The 23,064-nt window shown below is 39.4% G+C and overlaps 3 protein-coding genes across 3 annotated transcripts; 2 read left to right on the forward strand and 1 right to left on the reverse strand.

The window, feature by feature from the left end:
- Positions 1-324: 324 nt before the first annotated feature.
- serinc2l (serine incorporator 2, like) lies at positions 325-9,064 on the reverse strand. Its single transcript, XM_020648967.3, has 10 exons — positions 8,908-9,064; positions 8,001-8,162; positions 7,106-7,293; positions 6,929-7,008; positions 6,667-6,804; positions 6,323-6,492; positions 6,017-6,107; positions 2,811-2,961; positions 2,518-2,727; positions 325-2,033 (listed from the first exon to the last, which is right to left on the reverse strand). The coding sequence occupies exons 1-10, from the start codon at positions 8,944-8,946 to the stop codon at positions 1,895-1,897; spliced, it is 1,368 nt and encodes a 455-aa protein (XP_020504623.1). The 5' UTR covers positions 8,947-9,064; the 3' UTR covers positions 325-1,894.
- A 948-nt stretch (positions 9,065-10,012) lies between these two features.
- On the forward strand, positions 10,013-13,520 carry stmn1b (stathmin 1b). The gene is made up of 5 exons (XM_020648972.3): positions 10,013-10,126; positions 11,510-11,555; positions 12,529-12,698; positions 12,800-12,991; positions 13,088-13,520. The coding sequence occupies exons 2-5, from the start codon at positions 11,540-11,542 to the stop codon at positions 13,145-13,147; spliced, it is 438 nt and encodes a 145-aa protein (XP_020504628.1). The 5' UTR covers positions 10,013-10,126; positions 11,510-11,539; the 3' UTR covers positions 13,148-13,520.
- Positions 13,521-15,540: 2,020 nt separating this feature from the next.
- Positions 15,541-21,746, forward strand: paqr7b (progestin and adipoQ receptor family member VII, b). The gene is made up of 2 exons (XM_020648978.2): positions 15,541-15,697; positions 18,310-21,746. The coding sequence occupies exon 2, from the start codon at positions 18,316-18,318 to the stop codon at positions 19,372-19,374; it is 1,059 nt and encodes a 352-aa protein (XP_020504634.1). The 5' UTR covers positions 15,541-15,697; positions 18,310-18,315; the 3' UTR covers positions 19,375-21,746.
- Positions 21,747-23,064: the final 1,318 nt, after the last annotated feature.

Below are 23,064 nucleotides of genomic sequence, written 5' to 3' on the forward strand. Positions count from 1 at the left end.
GGTTAAGCACAGAAGTAAAAGAAAGTGCTATCACACTACCAGACTCTTTAGAGATATTTAGACATGTGTGATCAATAACATCCATAAGGTGCCTTAAATCACATTAATTTTACCAACAATTAGTGTCCAGCAAATGTAAGGTGAAACTAAATCAAATGTGTCAGTTTACTGGCTCCTGTCATGCCGCATGAAATATTTAGTACCTTAATCTTCACACTGTATAGATGAGGGAAACAGAATCAATGTTAACATTCATAGGACTCTTTCCTAAAACTATTAAACATCTATAAAGACTGCATCAGGAGAAAAGTAGTGAATGACAGATTTCCATCTTGAAAAGCAGTGTTTATACATTAATCATAATCATATTAATTCCAGACAGAGGCCTGTGCCTTATTATATGGCATGCAATGATTAACTCCACACCAGTGTAAGGCAAGGCATAATAAGCACACATCAGCATCAGTGATCAGTTCAGTTTGAAACCCAGGACTACAAAAGGCACTTAATAGTGTTTGGAAATGTTACATGTGTTGAACTAATACAGCAATTCTGCATAAACAATCTCATTAGTGGGACAATAATTATATAAAATGTGCAATACATCAGACATGTTTTAAAATGAATACAAATGAAAGACGTACATTTATCAACACTTAGTCCGTTCACAATACTTGACTGATGTGGCCACTGAAATGTCAGGAAAGAATATAACACTTAAGTTTACATTTTCAGGATCGTTTGAAAACTCTTTTTCACAGGTACAAACTATTCTACTTTAACTTTTTCTGTTAATATTGAAATCAAGGTAACTTCCATATTATGCATAAAATGACTGGACCATTATTACAGCCATCAACAACCTATGAAAGTCAGTACCACTTAACAGCAACTGATCAGCATTGACATGCATCATTATCATTTTGAAGCTTCAACGATTAAAAGTCCCTTTAAAAAGAAAAACCTCAATACCACGCTCTGCAACATTCTGGACATAGTGGCATTTTTAGAGCACTCAGGTGGTCACTTCTTGAATGGTACCATTGCACATCACATGATGCTGACTGCTAAGCTATGCAAACAGACAGTTTTACAGGTACAGACTGTTGCACGTGGCTGCATAAGACCAATATCCAATCAGACACGGATAGGGTTAGCACCGCTGATAAATGACTATTGGATGGCGAAGACATGGAAGAGCTGAGATTAAACTGACGGTCTATTAGGACTGAAAGTGTGACGAGGTGGATTTACTTCCAGTCTAGCAGCAAAAAGGAAGCCCGGTTCTTATCTTTTGGGTGTGTCTTATCTAAGCCTCACACTCACCTCAAACGGGGGCTTACTGCAGGATTCCCCCTGTCGCCCCCAGCTCAACATGCCATGCCATGTTCTCTAATCATAGGGACTTCAAACCCAACCAATTAGAAGAGTCTGATGACCCACGTCATTAGGGGATCCTGTAATGTACTTTTGAGGTATTGACTAAGGGACTTGTTGCAGAGTCTATGCGATAGTCCAGTAACTAATATTCAGCTATAAGATAAAAAACAGCTCATTGAGTCATATCACAACCACGTCAGGCAGAGGGGAGGGAGTCGCTTTACAAGGTAAGTATTTGGCAAAGAAAATCATTTCTCATAACCAAAGCAATCATTAATCAAGCCAACTAAAAAAAATAACTTATTTTGTAGTGATTGTTATACACTAAATCATACTTAGAATAGCACAAAAATAGATGCACTAAAAGCAGAGGCAATGAATGAAAAGAAATCAAACCATTTTTTTCCTCTGTACAATATCTTTCCTTTTAAAGCATCCTTCAAACTGCTTTTTACCCTGTGCTAGAAAAAAAGAAAGAAAACAACAACAAACAAAGTCACTAGGAGAATCACGCTCAGCTGAAATCCCTGTCAGGGAAGAGGAGAGGGGCGACGAGGGTCCAGAGGTAGAGGCCAAGGCCAAGCCAGCTGGAGCTCACCTTCACCCACACAGCCGGCATATTGCTCTGCATGGTCTTGGTGTTGGTGTCAGGTCTGCAGGGGGGGGACAGGTACCTTTTAGTAAATTCTACATAACGCATGTAAGGAATTTTATATACAGATATTTTTTACATTTTAATGTGAACGGAAATCCACATTCAGACTGTATTCTAAAATGGATAACTTTGAGCTGAAGTATTGCACCCCCTTGTGGCCAGACCATAGGCCTACACTGAATGTGCAACATCTGAAAAGATGCCGGTATTACAACAAATGTATGCAATGTATACAATCTGACTGAAATACAAATGACTTCATGTTTTTCCCCTAAGATGTACTCATTTATTACTGATATGCAGCAAGGGCTCATGCCTGTGACTCACACTTCACCGTGTGCACTGCAGGTGTAGCCGGTAAAAGTCAATATTGAGCATCACATTTTTTTTCCTATTAGACTCACTTACAATGAAGTCCTGTGCTATAATCTTTGGGGACTCTATGTTATCGGTTTATAAATTTGGTGAGGACGGATACTTACTGGTACCAGTTGGTGAGAGTCATCATGATGTACAGAGACGCTAGACAGAGGTGGAAGTGGAAGACGGAGTAGTTGTAAGTGACTCCCTCCTCCTCATTGTCCACAGCCCTGCGAATGCCGTCCTCTCCCACCACCCCCTCTCCACCTGAGCCTCCGCCCTCCTCCGTCTGCATCAGCTTGTTGACCTGGGCATTACTGGACGAGCGGATACTAGGAAGGAGACAGAAAAGACAGTATAATGAAAATGTAAAAATAAAATGTATATATTGTTTTTTTGCACTGTTATATCCTACCTGGCATAGAGAGTGCAGAAGAGGAAGATGATCAAACCTACAATTCCCTGAGCATCCCACCACTGCACCCCCTCGGGTTTGCTGTCACCCGGTAGTTGGGTGGTGTTGGCGCGCGACACCAGACTTAATAGGCTGGGGTTACACTTCCGATCTAAGAGATCAAACACACATAATATTAGAAATTAAAACAATATAACAGGTTGTGAAAATACTTTCTAAAATTGATGTAAGAGATATCTCTTGGTATCTAAAGTTAATCTTGTTTAACCTGCCTGTAAATTGTATTATTCCTTTGTAAATTAACTGTTGCACTAAATAAGAAAGAAGATACTTTATATACAATAAGAATGTTCAATTAAAGGTGTATTACGCAGGGATTGACATGGGTCAGCACCCCATTGCCTCTTAGTAGTGTGGTATTGTATGAGAAAGGGATACTCCAGCTTCCGATAACTAGTCTAAGTTCAAGTGTGCAAAGGTCAGGACAGAAAGCAAGGACAAGGTAGTTAGTAACGTGGTCCAAATCCAACTAGAGGGAGGAAATGGAACCCAAGCCAAGCGGTACAGGAAGCTGAGGCAGAGTTTAATGTGCAGCTAGCTCTAGCAAACCGGTGTTGACCATAGTAGGTCCCTGAGAAAGAAGGAAGCCGGTAATAGATCTGGTACGTTGACAAGAGGAAGTTGTAAGGCATGCAGGCTAAGGAAGCACAGTGGATGAACTGGGAAAGTGCACAGTAGGGAAAGTTTAGTTGAAGGGACCTGGGGAGTATGGAGGACAGTCGTGTTAAATTCCTGAGGGGCTGCTTGTGATGTGCTACCATCACCCGAGAACCCTAAACGTTGGGTAGATAGGAACCAATGGTGCCCATTGTGTTCAGAGGTAGCTACTTTGAGGCATATTCCTTCAGGTTGAAGGATTAGTTTGTCACAATCCACGATCCACATAACCAGGTGTTGAAAAGCTTAGCAGCAGGAATTGAAAGTAAAAGGACAGGTGGATTCAAAATGTAATCAGGAAAAAGAATGCAGCCTTCAGTTTGTCTATAAAGGGAGAGAAATACAACAGAGGGAGACTTTAAGCAGGCACCAGTCAGGCCTTTAAAAGAGCGCAAATTATTTGGAGATGCAGGTAGATTTGGGAGGGGCAAAACTGTTGTGCCACAGGAAATAGTTTTCACTAATCTGAGTCTTGACATAGTGTTATGGCGTGCAAGTCAGCATATAGTTGATTTTATAGAACTGACGGTTCCCTTGGAGGACTTGTAGAGGAAGGAAAAAGCTTAGATATGCAGGTATAGGAGCCAGAAGCTGAACAGTGAGGATGGAAAGTAAGGGTTTGTCCAGTAGAAGTGGGACGTAGTGGATCCATGCAAGATGAGCTGTCTCATTACTGGGACAGCTGTCAGTGCTAGGACAGAATATCCAAAAGACAGTAAGGGAGATGTCAGGTAAAAAAGTTGGAGCTTGTATGTACCCTTCAGCCTGTTGAAGGAGGCAATGCTGTTTGGGCTGTGATGTGGTAGGGTAGGCAAGATATAGAAGTTCTGGGGGGGGGCCGTGAGAGCTAGCATGGACGGGTTGTGGCTCTGGGTGTCGTGGGACTAATCGGACAAAACACAGGCTATGGGAGGTTCCCACTTGACAACCTAATTGAAATCCTGGCTCCGGCTGCCCATCAGTCTACATGGTTGAGTTGTGGGTGCCAGAAGGGGCCATGCAATATGGTAGGTAAAATTGGCGTTGCCACTAACTGGTTAGCTCGCATAAACAGAGCCTGGGTCTGTAGAAGGTGGAATCTGCTTTGGTAGCTGTGCCAGCTAAGGGTCTTAAGGTAGGTTGCGTAACTTATCAGGAGGGCACAGGAGCATAATTGGGATGAGGGGTGTCTTCACTGAGCACTTATCATTTCATTACAGCACATGTACATCACATTTATTTAAAAAAATGCTATCCATCCCAAACACATCCCAATTTATTCCTACCCTACTCCCCCCTATATTTAAATAATAATGAAACTACAGTTCTCTTTTTAAACATGGCTTAGGCTACACTAGTGTTTTCTATATGTTTCTTGTGTTTGCCATCAACAAGGGTGTGAGTATTGCAACATAACATAACATGACAGTTTTCAAGGATACCATGGATTGTTTGCATCTTTCTTATACTAAAAGAAAGATGAAATCCACGTCTTTGGGAGTAGTAGGGATGCATTTTACAGTCATGTTGAGTGTAAATTGAGCTCAGTTGGCTACACATAGAAAATAACTAACCCTGCAGTCACCACAAGCTAGCCTATTGTGCTATTCAGTGATAGGGCGCGGTCACACTGGCCATCTGTACCGTGCCGTACTCAAGCACGATTGGCGCCCTGCTGCGCCATTCCCACGCTGGCCGGCACACTACACAGGACTATCCGTGCTTAATCACGATTACCTCTTGTACATGGTGTCGTAATACATGTACATACATTTATGTTATTATGAAGCGTGCTCAGTTGACAAACAGGCGGACGCGCAGTCCAGTCCGCGTCTGCACATTGGAGAACAACACAGAGAGCATGACAGCTACTTTACTGACTTTGCGGCTTAATTTAAGCCATTTTTATCAGACACAGCTGTAAAAAAAAAAAAAAAAAAAAATAGACGTGCGGCCGATTGCGGAATCGGCCGCACATCGAAGAACAACACAGAGAACATGACAGCTACTTTGTGTCTTATATTGAGTCATTTTAGTCAGATACAGCCATGAAACTCTGGATTTCTCCATAATGAAGGCTGTCAGCGTTGTGTACCCGCGTGCTTGTGCTCGTGCATGAAGTGTACCGCGCCGAGGCACACCTCTCTGAAGTGTGCCAAAGCCAATGAAGTGTACCATACCTGAGCACGATACGGAGCGGTCACACTAGACAAACGAACTGGACTTTAGCATTGAAGCGTGCTTGGGCACGGTACGGATTGCCAGTGTGACCGCGCCCTTAGATGAGACAAGGAAGGTCTACCTAGAATATGTACTTCCTATTACAAAAGTACTTCTTTGTTCCTATAGCATGTCATTAAAAACTTACCAATATAATCAAAATGCTGCAGCAGATAATTAGCAAATACATATATTAAAAATAAAAAAATTAGGCATAATCACAGATGACCATGCAACCAAAAGCTACAGAGAAGAGCTGAGACTAATGTTTAAGAGAGCCGGGGACTCACTTGGATTGTTAGTCATTGCAGACCAGGTGACATACATGGTGTAGAGGGAGATGAGTGACGCCTGGAGTAAACCAGAGTGTGGCTGGGCTTCCTGTTACATTAAGAAAAATGTAGAATGAAGAAAGCAAAAACGTAAGATCGTGCAAAATGTAAACTAAGGTTCAGCAGTTTTGACATCAACTACCAAGGGATTGTAGTCGGACAATATTTCTATCAAAAACCTGTCTGAATCTGAGAAAATTACTCAATTCAATCAAAAAGGAGGGGAAGAATAATGTTTACATACTGCGTTAAACTGGTTCATACCTGAATCTTGGGTAGAATAGAGACAATGGAGACGATGATGCAGAAAATAAGGTTGAGGCTGATGAAGACTTTGTGTTCTGTGCAGTCATCGGGCTGTGTGTAGTAAACGTAGAAAAGCACGACAGCAGTGAAAGCCAAGGCATAGTACAGGACGGTGAAAGACAGAAGGCCTGGAAATCACAAAAACAATTATTAACGTGGAGCTGTAAGTATACTCATGTGCTACTCGGACAGCAGAGCAGATGTTTGTACCAGAGTAAAATATTTAGCCAATTTTATAAGTAGTCATTTGTCAAGAAGAATAAAGTTTGATATGGCAAAAAATATAAAAAGGAAAAATGTACCTGCAAACCAGCATTTGTTGCCACTATTTTCAGCATTTTCTACCCACGCCTTGTTCCAGGAGTGAGCAAAGTCGATGAGGAGAATAAGTTGGATTATAATAAAGATGAAAGATCCCACCACTCCGAAGTAAAACCACACTGTGAATTGGATAAAAACAGTTATTTCTACTTTGCTTGAGTCACCGATAAAAGTCAATGTCTGCTCAGGAAAAAAAGTACAAAGAACTAATGTTTATTTTAATTCATCAGAGCAATTTAGTACCAGTATGAAAGGTTCCGTCAGGGATGAAAAAAGCTCCCACAGTAATCCCAATAAGGATCAGGAATTTAAAGAACCAGAATCTGTAAAAATAAAGCAATAAAATAAACAGTTGAATAACCACCATCAGTTCCCAAACCTGAGCACATGCCTTCCAAGGAGCACTGATGAAGTACGTACCCATTTTGAATGCCAGCCCGAGGATCTTTGCTGCTACGGACACCAATCATAATAGCGCAGAACAGAAAGAAGAAGCAGGTCATGGCAAAGCACATCCGGTACACAGACTTGTAGCCCACAATGACTTCACATTTAACGTGGTTTTCCAAACCAGGTATAGAAGATCCCCCTTGGCAGAGTCCCGGAATCTACAAAACAGGAAATTATAAATGACTTTCCAGAGGTTCTGCAGCCTCCGAAGCAGAACTTCCAGGTTCTGTAACAGCTTCTTCCCACAGGCCATAAGACTTTGAACACGAAAAAATAATCCCTCCATTCCCCCTCAAACCCCCACACAGGACTACCTCACTGGACTGGAAAATACAACATATAACGTGCAATATATTTATCTGTATAGTAATTTTACTCATAGCTTTTCTTTTTATATCTATTTATATCTGCACCTTATTTTTATTTTTGTAAATACTTGCTGCTGTTTTTTATCCTGCAACGAGCCAAATGCAACAAAATTTTGTCCTTATCTGCACTGTAAAATACAAGTTTGAATGACAATAAAGAAAGTCTAAGTTTAAGTCTAATGTAGACTGTATCATAATAAAGCCTTCCTGAAAGTATCAAGTAGAAAGAAATTGTGAAAAACTTCAACATAACAGAATTGTTGCTGAAATGTACAACATAAATAAACTTAACTTGCCTTATAGGTAAGCCATTCATTTTGTACAAAGAAGCATTTGACTGCTGTGCAGCTTTTAATGTGTAACTTCCTTATCTCAGAGACAGATAGCTGACATTAGTGAAATATTGTATGAAAAAGAAACACATGCACAACAAGTGGGTGGTTCAGTTTAAGAAATCTTATCATTTTTAAAAAATGTAATTAAACCATAGATGTTACTTTTTGAAGCTCGGCCTCCATTCCAGGAAGTATCATAATGACAGACACCAGTGTCCCCAGCAGCAGAAAGAAGGAGAAAACCAGCCGTGTGATAGTGGAGTTATTGGAGGAGGGACAGCAGCCACACAGCAGGCATGGTGCTGAGCCACACAGACAGGAGGCCTATGAGTGATGGAGAGAGAGGCAAAAAATTACAGAGTTAAAGCTACGGGCAAAACTGAATGTGAAATTAATGCAGGCGTTTGCTTTGGCAGAATGCCAATCACAAACAGGTTTTGCTACATTAGAAATATTGGCTGATAAATTGTTAATCTTGACATGTCCTGGTTCCAAAATCAATTAACAGTCACATATGTCTATATGACTAGGACAGGGTTTTTTAAGTAGGGCCAGTTTGTCAACAAAACATAGGAGACAGTTAATTCCTGGCTTGTGTAATAATTTCCAGTCAGTCCACATATAGACAGACAGACTCCACCTTGTTTATATGATACCAAGCAAGACAGGGATATTGCTACTTGACCTATTTAAACTATGTAAGCGACTTTATAGACAGTCATGAGCTGTCTTCCTTAAGAAACAGCCAAAACATATACATTTAATACGACAATAAATCAGCAACATTTACGTCAAATACCCTCACGTTAGCCTGGCTAGCTAGCTTTTCTGTTGCTCCTTCACAATCTCTTTGTCCTGTTTATTCAGCAGCTCACTACACTGAATTATTCTTCGTGTATGCAGTAGCGTGTCCATACTTTAATCAACTTGTTTATAGCAAGACTGTCTAAAGAGTTTCACGTTACGCCTTTTGTTAAACCTCAAGCTAACCATCAGTATCGATTACAATACCGTGAGAAAGTGAGAAAAGCCGACAAACACAGTATTCATAAGAAGAGTAGATACTTACGCAGCTGGCTACAGAGCACAATGCCAGACAAGCTCCCATATTTACTTTAAAATGTTGAAACCAAGGGAAGAATACAGTCAACTATCGTTTCCCTGTCAGGAGATAAGTACTACTAAATACAACAACCGGAGGGGATACTCTGCTGCTCTTCAAAATAAAAGTCTTCACTATAACCTCTTCAAAATAAAAGTCTTCACTATAACCTCTTCGAAATAAAAGTCTTCACTATAACCTCTTCAAAATAAAAGTCTTCACTATAACCTCTTCAAAATAAATGTCTTTACTATAACCTCTTCAAAATAAAAGTCTTCACTATAACCTCTTAGAAATAAAAGTCTTCACTATAACCTCTTCACAATAAAAGTCTTCACTATAACCTCTTAGAAATAAAAGTCTTCACTATAACCTCTTCAAAATAAAAGTCTTCACTATAACCTCTTCAAAATAAATGTCTTTACTATAACCTCTTCAAAATAAAAGTCTTCACTATAACCTCTTAGAAATAAAAGTCTTCACTATAACCTCTTCACAATAAAAGTCTTCACTATAACCTCTTAGAAATAAAAGTCTTCACTATAACCTCTTCAAAATAAAAGTCTTCACTATAACCTCTTCAAAATAAGTCTTCGCTACAACCTCTTCACAATAAAAGTGACCTTGTTGTGTTTTTAATTATATGGTGGTTTTTATTTATTGAATGCATCTTTGTTCAGTTCACATGGACTACTGTTGTGGTAGTGACTGAAGGTTATGCAAATGATACTCAAATGCGTTTTTTGCGAATGGGGGGGGCGAAACAACATGGATCCCGCAGGTCTAAAAGCAATGTACTTTTTTTGCAGAGATGCTTACCACCAGTGTTCCTTCAATTATACTTTCAAAAAGTTTATCTTTAATCATATGCTTGGGTAAAGTAGGTGGGATGTTTGCCTCTTACATAACGCTAACGTTACCTGGTCTGTACTTTCTCTGACATCCACCAGCCTGTGCTGCCTTTGTTTCTAACTATGTAGTGTGAGTCTGATCCTGGCGCTTACAGTTTTAAGACGTGCTGTGATTGGTGGATTTTGACCAATGAAATCAAAGACCTCTGGTGACGTCTGGAGTTAGTAACTTTTCGCGCGAAGGTGCAGATGTTGTTGGTGTTATTCTGCATGAGAACAGCAGAAGAAGAAGTCGACTCGTGTCGTGTGCGCACTTCAAACTAAAGCACTTGACGGTGAGAACAATGGTTTTATGCTAATGTTGAACCAGGCTCTCAGACTATTATAACAATGTTTTGTAAGGTCTTTTAAGACAATTATTGAAACGTTATGAAGATGTTGAGCATCACTAAAAGTCAAAGAGTAAACTGACTTTATAGCTATGGACACATTTTGTTTGTAATAACATACAAGCAACTCTTAAAAAATAGGCTGTATTACTCAAAAAGCAGTAGGCCTACCATAAGTTTCGTTTATTTTCACAATATCTTTAAAATAACGCTAAGTTTGTCACTTTGTTTTGACTGGAGTCTACACTATGTTATCCTGTATGAGAAAACACGACAGTAAACTAATCCAGCTCATTTTAGTGTTCGAGTCTATAACTCAATTATCTTGCTCTTCATCCTCATTTTATCAAATTATTTTTTCCTCAAGATATTTCATGCTTTCGACTTTCAAGATTGTTTGTTTTAACGACTCTGTTTCTTATATCCCACCCCCGCCTTTTTGCAGAAACACATCCTGTTCAGAGTAGGTATGGGCATTGCGACTTTTTTTGACGAGCCTAAAGATTTGTTAACAAATACAACCAAACATCTGTATTTTCAGTTTATTGTCTAAATAGTATAATTCAGTCAAATGTAGCTATTTTGATCCGTTATTGGTATATGAGTACATCTATTACCTACCTAACTTAATTTTATTTTCCTATGCCATATAACTTCCATAACACCATTATTTTACATTATGTGCTGTAAACCAACCTTAAATGCAATTATCAAACATTTCTATATGTGCACCATGGTTATTTCCACTTATTTTGTTGCAACAAATAAATATTAAAGACTCCCTTTCTTTCATACACAGATAATTATGAAAGCAGGAGAAATCCTGAGTTGCTGTCCTAGTTCACTTCACTGCTTATAACATCAGTGATGTGTAGATCTAGTTTTGCCTGTTATGTCATGACATGTTCAGACTAGTCTAACAGCTAAAAAACGCGCAACTGTAGAGAACATACTTGTGTGTACACCTTACCCTGAGAGGGTTTAATGCATCCACATTTTACCAGACATTGACATAAGTATGTATATTGCAGAAATAATCCACCTGTCTTAATTGCCCGAAAAACGTGTATTTTTATTCTAAAGGTCATAGCAGGAGAAGAGAAGTGTTTTCTAAAAGTAATGCTCGCATGCTTGAGCGTTGTTCTATCAAAACACGGGCTATGACTGTCTGCTTCAGCTCCATCAGAGTACATGGTTGTGTTACTGCAGCGCTGCATTCTTTCAAATGTCGAAATTCACATTTGACCAAAGTGAAACAAAGGCGTATCCACTGAGCACAGTTAGACTTGATTTGTTTGACAATCATTTTCTTATTTGTGTTTTTTTTAGTGGAATTAAAAAGGAATCATTCCTGCTGAAATGGACACCTGTGGAGGTAAGTGTTCAATAAGACATGAATTGTGTCAGTGAGATGAGTTCTGCATCGTGCTTGAAACCTTTCTGCTCTCTAACCTCTATCTTTTTTTTTAAAGCATTTCCAATGTTTATCCTACTTTTACCATGTTTCTGGTCATGAAGTTTATCAGAAAAATGCAGTGGCTTTTTAGGTCAGGTAGAATCAGTTATATCTAAACCAGTTTGCCTGTACCGCGTCCATCACTGCAACCCTTTTGGTTTTCCGTTATAAGTGGTCTCATAACTGGGAAACACAGGGATGTCCAAAACTGCGTCAGGGTGCCTTAAAACCGCCTACCTTCTGGTCAAAACAAAAACAGACCATTCCTGAATCAAAACTTAGGAGGAGACCATACTGGCTGCTACATTGTTGAGAGAGAAGTCAGCACTTTAACAGCATGTTCCTTAATGTCTGATGATATAGTAATGTCATTTTATGACTTAATTTAGTAGGTATCTTACATATTGCTCCTTCAAGCGAATAAATGTCTTGATTTAAATGTAAACAAAACGCAACCACTACAATTTAACTGTCTGTTGAGGTGGCATGTGCAGCAAGTAGCAAAGGCAATTTGTAAAGAGGCAGTCATTAAAAAGTGATATATTTCCATCTTGTTTTCATATTTAAAAAAAACTCAAAAAAAGCTGCCACTCAACAATGACTATTGTTTCCTCCTGACCTCTAATAGAACCCTACCCCGCCCAACCTCATTTAATTATCCTGGGTCAGTGGGTCTCAATAGAATCAATTTGCTATAATTCTAGTGAATGAAGATATCCTTGATCTAAGTGAATTAACAACAGATTTTATAATGAATCAACGGATTGTCATATATCAAGTTGCAATGACTAATGTTGAGATGAAGAAAAAAAATCAAAGTGTTGTGGACTTTGAACCTTGACCTTTAATCATAACACATCTGCCATAGCTTTACAGATATTCTGTTTTGCAGATATCCAAGTGAAGGAGCTGAACAAGCGGGCCTCAGGTCACGCATTCGAGGTCATCCTGAGCCCCTCAAACACAGATGCTAAGGAATTTCCATTGTCCCCTCTGAATAAAAAGGAAACATCACTGGATGAGATTAAGAGAAAACTGGACGCTGCAGAAGAGAGACGCAAGGTATTGTGAATGCAAAGTAACATAAGTCTGAAAACTGTTAACTACTAAATGAACTCTGAAGCCTCATCACCTCATGTTATGTTAAATTCTCATTTTGTCAGAGTCAGGGCGCTGAAGTGTTGAAACAGTTGGCTGAGAAAAAAGAGCATGTGAAGGAGGTTCAGCAGAAGGCCATCGAGGAAAGCTGCAACTTTAAGAAGACGGCACAAGAGAAACTCAATCAGAAGATGGAGACATACGAAGAGAACCGCACTGCATGGATGGCAGCTCAAAATGAAAAATTTAAGGAGAAAGTACGTTGATAATTGCATTTCAACATGTCTTAATGCTTTTTGTTGTAATAATAAATACTGATGTGATGTGATTCTTTTGTTTACTAACACCAACAGGACAAGAAACTGGAAGAGGTGAAGAACAAGAAGGCGATGGGAAAGTTAATTTGTTTGTAATTTGAAAACAGCAGTTACATCTCCAAAGATAAGCTTAATTTTTTTTACCTGACTTTTTCAAGGTTTTCTTTAACTAGTTCTCAGTATGCTATAGAATTAAAGTCTTTTCAGTTTTAGACTGGGTCCTGATTTTGTCTGACTTTTCTGCACTTGTAGAATTCTTGTGGGCAGCTAGCTACACTGTTTTTTCTGAGGTCTGAACTATATTTTCCATTACAATGCATTTCATTGATATGAATCAATCCTTGTCCTTCATACTACAGTGCTTAATAATAATGTTCCAAACTGTTGATAATACTGTACTGTACTGTACTGTTTAGATATACTGTAAGATACCAAGGTTCTGGCATTAAAGTGTGTATCCACAATTTAATCGTTGTCTGTTGTGTTGGATATTTTCTTTCCATATGAAAGTTGAAGATGAAAATTCTGTACTATGTGGTGGAAGATGATAAAATTTGAAATGAAGAGGAGACCATCTTACCTGCCATATAATGTGGTTAGTACCATCAGTAATACTTTGACACTACTGACACCTAGTGGCAGTGATGCAAACTGACTTGTTAAAAGCTCCAGAGGTGGCTGAGAAAACAGGCAGAAGTAGGGACAGTTTACTTTGGGCGTTTTAAAACACTTCATAGTAATATATGATTAATTTTAGGAGTAACTGGTTCAACTCATGTCCTTTTGAGCTGTAAAACCTTTGACAGATGTTACAAATAAGGGTTCTAGGATTGGTGGAAACCACACACATGGCTGCATCAATGGACAAGCATTTTACTCAGCTCACTTGTATGAATTTTCCACAATCCAACAAAAAAACTGTAAAGTTGCACATTGATAATCAAACCTGAGGTACCAATCATTCCCTCTCACTTTAAGTTGTTTATAGGGGTTTTTCTATTAATGAAATGCTCTTGTGGCCACAGCAACAAAAGTGTAGCAGGAAAAAATACACAGCTAGTTTTGTCTGCATTGTTATGCACACACATCTGCTGCTGCACAATCCCATCTTTGTCATGAGTGGGGAGGAAACTGCTGGAGTCTTGTCCCATCGAGAAGTGTTTCTCTGCTGTCAACACACGGGACAAAGACTGGTTTGACTCCAAGAACCATTGCTCAGCCTGTTCTGTTTTTCAAAATCTTGCTTATGATCATTACTTTCAGTTTTTTTTACTCAATTTAAATCTGCTTTTTCATTTTAATAAGCCTCTGTTGACACTTTTTGCTTGTGTACAAAGGCCTTGACCCAGATCATCGTTAAGTGGATAAAGAACCAGAAGGCCCTGAACCCATCACTGTTGGGTAAATATGCTCTACGATAGTTGGACTCAGGAAACAATGAAGATCTTTCAGGCACACTGAGTCTAACAAGGGGAACTTTGTAACTGGATGCTGATAAAGGGATAGACACAGACTATAAAATACATTTGAACAGATTAATCAAGCAGGAAAAAAACAAATGATATTCAATTTGGTTAACATGGTCATTTTACATTTTACACACATTACACTCAGGTATAATTATATGTAGCCCAAGTGTTGGGACCTCCGATATATTTGGGATTTTTATGCAACTGTTCAATTCATTATCTACAGGATAGTGATTTTCTTTTCATTCCAATTAGCTCATTTGGGGCAAACAATACATGTTTAAAGGAGGTGTATTTGCAAAATTTGAATTCTGGTCTGGTTAAACCTCTTGTAATGGCATTTTGACTTCAAGAAAAGTATTAAATAACTGTCTTGAGTGAATATTCTAATAGACTGAGGAAATATCCATATTTTAATCATAAAGACCCCTCATGAGTTAAGTGATTTTATTTTTGATAGGTCCAAATCACAACAAACATCTTTATAACCTTAACACATAAAGCAGGTTGGACTGTACCACCATGACTATGCACTTGGCAACAGTGGCAAGAAAAACACTTCCTTTTAACAGGTTACTTTACTGGACAGGCAGACAGACAGTAAGACACAGACATGGCGAAAATAACAACATACAACAGAATCATACAGCAACAATGCCAGTTTAAATTGTAGAAATGTGACTAATATTAACAATATCAACAAACAGTAATGCATAGGGGAAATTCATAACAATGATAGAGTTTAAAACACTACGTTTACATGAATATATTTAGTAGTAATTTTGACCATCAGTAGTTTCTTGAATATGAACTCAGCACAAGATAAAATATGTCCATTGCTGATAGAAATACTTCAGCTGTACATTATTTCGGTAGTATCAGAATTTCCGTTAAGAAGGGGTGGGCTGATAGGCAAGGCTCCTGCTGCCATTGGATAAAACTGTATTGCGTCAGCAGCGATGATCTGTATCGTGCATTCTGATTGGCCGAGACAGCCGCCTGTCACAACTCCTGTGTCCTCCCGGCAGCTGCGCTGTGAGAGCCGCCAGGCGCAGCTCCCGTCACGGACATCCTCTCTCCGTTCACCCCTTCAAACAATGTTATCTGTATTCTGTAGGGCTCTAAATCACTCAACACCGGCTACATAAACACTCTGGGTTGATTCTTCTCTCTACAGGTAGGCCTACGTCAATCGTAATGGTGTTATGAATGTATTTGGTAAATCCATGGTAGTGTTTTGTGTGAAATTGCACAGTGACATAGCGTGAAATACGTTCAGATGCGGAAAACCATCTAAACGTGCAGCGGTATCTCAATGAAACACATCATACATCGCACACAGAGGAGGCCTGTGATGGTCGTGGATTTAAGACAAGCCTCGAGGCTCGGAGGAAAGAGGGAATGCAAATTGATTTCCGACACTGGGATGTCATATTTCCACAGACATGTCGATCAGGTGCACGATTTGCTGGTGTGAATTTACTGCATCAGGCCCTTAAAGGCCACTGTTTAATACACACTATGTTAGATGCTTTCTTTGTTTTAGCCGGGAGATTTTCTTCACCCATTAATATTTTAAAGGACTGCTACCCTTTGCTGGAAACGGAGGGTGTGGACGGACGGATGGGGTTATGTTACGTAATCCCTTCCCATTCATCACTCCACGCCTTTTCCTCCTGAACGTCGGCCTGTGTTCATCCCACACAGCTACAGCCTGCTCTGTGTGGAGCTACTGTCTCCATGCTTTCTCATCACTGTGCACTGGAGCTGAAATACAACCAGCAAGAGAGATCATCACATCATTAATAACTGATTTTAACCACGTGTTTAGGGGAAACAATGAAGAGAAACAGCACATATTTGCGTTACTCTACCAAACCATAAAATCCTGAAGGTTGGAAGGCATTATTTAAACATGCTTATCTTTCCCGATTTTCCTTCTTGTGTATTTACGTAAGGGTAAGTCCAGGGACTAGCTCGACTGGATATGGCAGGGAACAAGCAGTCATGCAGAGTGTCATCTAACTGCACAGACAGAGACTTGTAGTATTTTATGATAACATTTTGCCTGACACTGCTCTAAAAGCCCAAATGGACATGGGTGCAGGCCTTTTGTCAGCTGCCTTCACCCCTTGTAGGATGGGAATGAGGTCACTGTATTTGGTATGTTATGGTGTGCATTGTAGTGGCACTAGTGGAGTATTTATAATGTGTATTTCATTGCATTGCAGTAGTTGTGGTTTTGATATGATAGATTTATTTGAACTATTTATAAACTAAAGGGAAAGAGCTGAAAATTGGGAATATCTACAAACCGTCAGCACATCAGCTCATTTCTCTGTATTGTCCTTATGCAATCATCTCAAATACAGTTTTTTTTATTCCTCTGTCTTTTACCGTCTCCTCAAATATTAGGCTGGATAAACCAATAACAGACAACTGTCATCTTTGATCATTTCTGTGTTTTTTTTCTTCATTATGTAAGTATCACTTGGTTGTCGAAACATTTACCAATTTATTATTTCTTTTGCATTAAAACTTCTAAATCCTCCCTCTGAGGGTGCTGTAGGAATATTGATTCTATAACAGTTTCAGGACGCAATCTCCATTTTTCAATCACCTTTACTGAGGATTGAGAAGAAGAACCTCATTGTCATAATTTATGACTTTAAGGAGGACAGCTGAGGTCACATTTGTACTCCATCTGAGTCCCTGTGGTGTGAAACTGTCCTTCAAGATGATTCATCATGTGGTAGCAGATTAAACGTTTGGGGACACCAGTCAGATGGTCAGCCAACCAAACAACAACAGAACAAGCAGCACTACTTCTGCCACCAACACTAACAGTCATAGCCATTAATGTGTATAAAAATCCATGTATGATTCTGAAACAGGAGAAGCTGCAACTAATCAATAATGTTGTCATTGGCAACTCATCATATGACCCATATTGGACGGGAAGGAGGGTGCTGTCAGTTTCCAGCACTCAGGATTATCACACAATGCTGCAAATCATTTCTATAGAGCATTTTTAAATTGCAGCTTACTGTTTTAGTTTTTTGGCATGTAACAGCACTCTCATTAACCTCAATCCAATTTGTAGTTTACATCCGCTTCAGTATCCAGCACAGTGTACTCTACTGGACTGGACATAGTGGAGCATTTACATTTATTTAGAGGAAGACTAAAGGTCATTGATGAAATACATATATATTTTTAATAGTCATTTGAATCTAGTCTTTTACTTTGTTTCAACCAAATAAGAAGAATGAAATAGTGATACAAATTATAGTACTTTTAAAAAATATTTTTATAATCAGTTAATCAGGTGATTTATCACTTCTGGATCAATTATTTGTTCTAAAAAAAATATGAAAAAAAAACACACAAAAAAACCAAAGTGGAAGAGCCCAGTACGTTTCCCAAAGCCCCATGTTACATCATCATCAGCTGTTTTTTATTGTTCAAAGAACAACGTATATTTAATTCACAGTCATAGCTTACCCTCAAACCATTAAGGTATTGTTGAATGTTTTCCTCTAAAATTGAGAGAAATAATATATTTCAACAAATTAATTCTGGGCTTTGTGCTGGTAGTGGTATTTAAGGAAGGAACACACACACACACACACACACACACACACACACACACACTACTCTAATCCAAACACACATTTATACACGCACAAATGCACACAAACAGACCTGTTGACAACAACAGCTAAAAGCTGGACAGATATTGACTGACTGTTGCTTCCGTTTTTTCCCACCCTCTTCTCTGTTCTCAAGGTTGCCATGGCAACGGTGGTGATGGAGCAGATTGGTCGCCTGTTCATCAATGCACAGCAGCTGCGTCAGATCCCTCAGCTGCTGGAGTCGGCCTTTCCCACCCTGCCTTGCACTGTGAAGAAGGCAGACGTTCCCTGGGTGTTCCGCGAGCGTCACATCTTCGCTGGCTACAGGCAGACAGACCACAGCTGGCGATACTACTTCCTCACCCTCTTCCAAAGGCACAACGAGACCCTCAACGTGTGGACCCACCTGCTTGCTGCCCTCATCATCCTGGTCAAGTGGCAGGAGATCTCGGAGACGGTGGATTTCCTGCGAGACCCTCACGCTCAGCCGCTCTTCATCGTGCTCCTCGCAGCCTTCACCTACCTCTCCTTCAGCGCTCTCGCTCACCTCCTCTCTGCAAAATCTGAGCTCTCCTACTACAGCTTCTACTTCCTCGACTATGTGGGTGTGTCAGTCTACCAGTATGGCAGTGCCCTGGCTCACTACTACTACGCCATTGAGAAGGAGTGGCACACTAAAGTGCAGGGTCTCTTCTTACCTGCTGCAGCATTCCTGGCCTGGCTCACCTGCTTTGGCTGCTGTTATGGAAAGTATGCCAGTCCTGCTTTGCCCAAGTTTGCCAACAAGCTCTTCCAGGTGGTGCCCTCCGCTCTGGCTTACTGCTTAGACATAAGCCCGGTGGTTCACCGCATCTACAAGTGCTACCAGGAGGGCTGCTCCGACCCCGTCGTGGCGTACCATTTCTACCACGTGATCTTTTTCCTCATCAGCGCCTATTTCTTCTGTTGCCCACACCCGGAGAGTTTGTTCCCCGGAAGGTGTGACTTCATCGGGCAGGGCCACCAGCTCTTCCACGTGTTCGTGGTAGTGTGCACCCTGACACAGATCGAGGCGCTAAAAACAGACTTCACAGAGCGCCGGCCATTGTACGAGCGTCTGCACGGGGATCTCGCACACGATGCTGTTGCACTCTTCATTTTCACTGCCTGCTGCAGCGCTCTTACAGCTTTCTATGTGCGCCAGCGTGTTCGTGCCTCTCTCCACGAGAAGGAGCAGTAAGAAATGAAATGAGGGGGAAAAAGTCTAGATAATTTTACTCTATAGTGACCATTTATTTATTAAATTTTTTGTCAATTACCAGTTTGTGACAGTGACTTATGATCATTTCTTCTTCATGTGATCTGCCAAACTACCAGTGAGTTAATAAAAAAAAAAGGATTCAAGTTGTTTTTATGACTTACAGTAAGAAAAAAATACTGTCATGGTGTGTCTGAAGTATTACAGGTTGTTCTTAAACACTGGATCAAGTTCTTGCGTCTTTATTCTGCTCCTTAATGAGTCTGTAAGGATGTTTTAAGGCAGAGTCTTAAGAAAAGTATTTTCACCTCAGCCTAAAAAAATACATACCAAGTTTAGACAGCAGACAAATTAAGAAGCTAGTTTCCAAAAATGGCCTCTTACAAAAAGTGTTCTGGATATTTTCACTCTGTTAATGAAACTGTGGAGCCTTGAATGATGCAAGCATTTCTTTTTTTTTTCTGTGCTGAAACTACCTGTCTGTTGCAGACGGATACTGATTCTAATCCGATGAATGTCTTTGGTCTTGACAAACATTTTTGATCTTCAAGTTTTCTCCCTTTTGATTCTGCCCCCTCTCTTTAGGCATCAAAGCGGGGACTTTATTTCAATTTATAAATACACTGTGCCACAGAGGATTGACAAATATTCATTGCAAGTTGAGAACCCAATTTGAAAACCAAATACTTAATATCATATATATATATATATCAAAAGGATTTCTCATTCTGTTAAATAACATTTGAAAATGAGGCTGGCACTCAGTATTGGTAAAGAGATGGAGGGAAGATTACTGATGTCTCTTTGTTGTCTACCAATGTAAATCTTTTTTTATTCAAAGGGCTGGAACTTCAGCTTTTGCCTTTTTCACCTCCCATGATGTCAGTGCTTTTTTGCGCGCTTTGTTTTCATTGTAGGTCGATCAGATTTGAGTCACAGGAACCGTGTCTGACTGTTGTTCTGCTTTTGGTATGTTTTTTGTTTTTGTATGATGAATATGTATGTGCCTCTACGCATGTCTTTTGGTATATACTGTGGAATTTAAGTGTGTGGATGTCTAAGAAAGCTTAGCCTTGCACTCCTTTCTTACCTTGTAGATAAGCTTTATTCCCCCTCAAAGTCATTTGCATCCTATTTTCTCTCCACCAAACAGCACTCTTATCCTGAATGCATCCTTTTGTTTTTTATGGTGGAGTTCAGCACATTCCTGCTGTGCTGTGTCCTTTAAGAGAGTGTGATGTGTTCAGTGTGCTCCCGACTTTCAGACTTCAATGGCTATGAATTCATCATGTCACACTGCTGCACTGTAATGCCACCCCCCCCCCCCCCCCTCCTCTTTCTTTGATGACTATTGTTATAAAAATATCACACAGATATGACTCACTGATAATGTTGCTAAGATTTTTATCCCACAAAATGTGTATTCATAACAGCACTCTTTGTTCATGATGGTGTTTAATGTGCCAATGAATCTGTCGTTGCTTCAGTGATGGTACTACTGACCGGTGAATCCAGAGACTAAAGATTCAAAATGATGTCTTTACATAACTGCAGACATACTTGTGAGATTTTACCCTTAAAGCTCCTAAAAAAAATATGATGCTTCTTACTGTTGACTTTTGGCACCACTGACCTGGTCTCATCATGCACTGCCTGAATCAACACTGTACATACTGTAGCTGACCACACTGGCTATGTTTACATGCATGGAGGGATCCGCTGTTCATGCGGCTATTCTGGTTTGTGTTGACTTTTGGAAAAGTTCAGAATAACATGGTGTAACCTGTTCAAACAGAAGCCTCTCTGGTTGTGCATGGTTCAGAAATTGTTTGACAACTAGATTGAGGATTTAATGCTACAAGACTATTTTTGATAAATGTACTCCTAATGCTTCATTGGAAGGCCACATTTGAAGGCTAATGATATCCAATTGGTAAATGAAGCCTAAAGCCTTCCATGACAAGTATATTGTCCTGACAGTTCAAGGACCAAAACAGTAATTACTGGGATTATCATTTGTGTCCCATGTGTGAGAGAGAAACTACCTTTGGTCAGCTGGTGAGTGTCCAGTGTTTAGAACTAAACAGATCATTGGTTGCAACATGGATACTCTAACAGGTTATCTTATTTGCCAGTTAAACCTCCTGACCTGACTGTGGTCGCCTCTCTGTACTGTAAAAGTGAATTAGTGTGTTAACGTAGCCTCTGATGCCACCCAATGTTTCCCTTTACCCCCTTTGTAGAAAGCAGGGTGAAAGGGACCAGAATGTTTTCTGCCTCCTGAAAATAAGTGTGACTGACTGTACTAATATTCTGTGGTATTTAAGAAAATAAAGTGTTACAGTAACTTGAAAGTCGTCCTTTTATTCTTTTACAGATAATGATTCTATATAAGGACTGTATCAAAGCAAAGAAGGGGAATAATGAATGACAATGTTAGCAACGTGAAACTAAATGTATGTATTCCATTTAGACAGCAGATTGATGCTGAGGTTTATTGGGTCATCAATCTTCTGAATGTGTGTTTACATTTTTGTGAGGGTTCATAATTTGAAGAATCTTGGTCAACACACTTTAAAAAAAAAACACAACATATCTCAGGAATCAGATATCCAAGTGATGCCCGAAAAAAATCTGATTGTCTAAAATGTATTGGTGAAATACAGAAATCATAATTAAGATATAAAAACTTGATTTTCATCAACCCAAATGAACATTTTCAACTGAGGCTGTGCAATCAATCAGACGCCTTTCTTCTCGTGGTGCAGTCGTTGGTTCGAATCCAACTTGCGGCACCTTTCCAGCGTGTCATTCTCCACTTTCTCTCTCCCTGATTTCCAACTCTATGCATAGTCCTATCTCTCCAATAAAAGAAAAAAATAAATAAACATCTTAAAATAAAAACTGGGAATAGTATTTTAAAACACACGCATTATTCATTTAACTTAAAATAATTACCAAATTGGTGCTTTATTATTATTTTTGTAGTGGTTACACTACAGTTTCGGTAATTAATTTCATGTTTCAAAGTATTTTATGCTTATTTAGATCACAGATTCCGACAAGATGTGATTGAAACTCATGTCTTTGTACATTTCAGGTTGTATTTCCCTACACAGTGCAAAAACTACAAAAATACATGACAAGGACAAGGTATAAGGTTTTGTCTCACCTGAGCATGAAGTCTTTTCACTTTGAAGACAATATAGCTGTTCTTAATGCAAATAATAAATTCCCTCATCCTTGATATAAAGTTGTGTATTACAGTCAGTGGATTGCTTTTGACTAGGTTAAAGGTGGCAAAAATGAATAATATACAGGAAAAGGGTCTACTGTTTCTCACAGGTGTTAGATTTATTACCAGTTATAGTTTCACCACCACCAGAGGGCAGTGTTGTTATTTAGTTAGAAACGTGAAAGTCACAGCAGCTTGAGATAACTTACTCGTTTTCTGAACGCTGTAGAGGAAATTTGAGGTAAAAGGGCTCTCTGTGAAAGATGTGGAATGTAGAGAAAGTTGCTGAATGGCTTAGCAACTTGTTATAAAAGTGATTTTGGTCACAATCATGTTTAAAAAGTATGAAACAGTCAACTAAAGATATGACAGAAACCTCTCAGATAAAATAAAGGCATTCTAAAGTTAGCCATTTCACACACAGACTCATCCTGTAA

Source organism: Labrus bergylta, chromosome 8, assembly GCF_963930695.1.
Source record: "Labrus bergylta chromosome 8, fLabBer1.1, whole genome shotgun sequence".
In the NCBI taxonomy this organism is placed as follows: domain Eukaryota; kingdom Metazoa; phylum Chordata; class Actinopteri; order Labriformes; family Labridae; genus Labrus; species Labrus bergylta.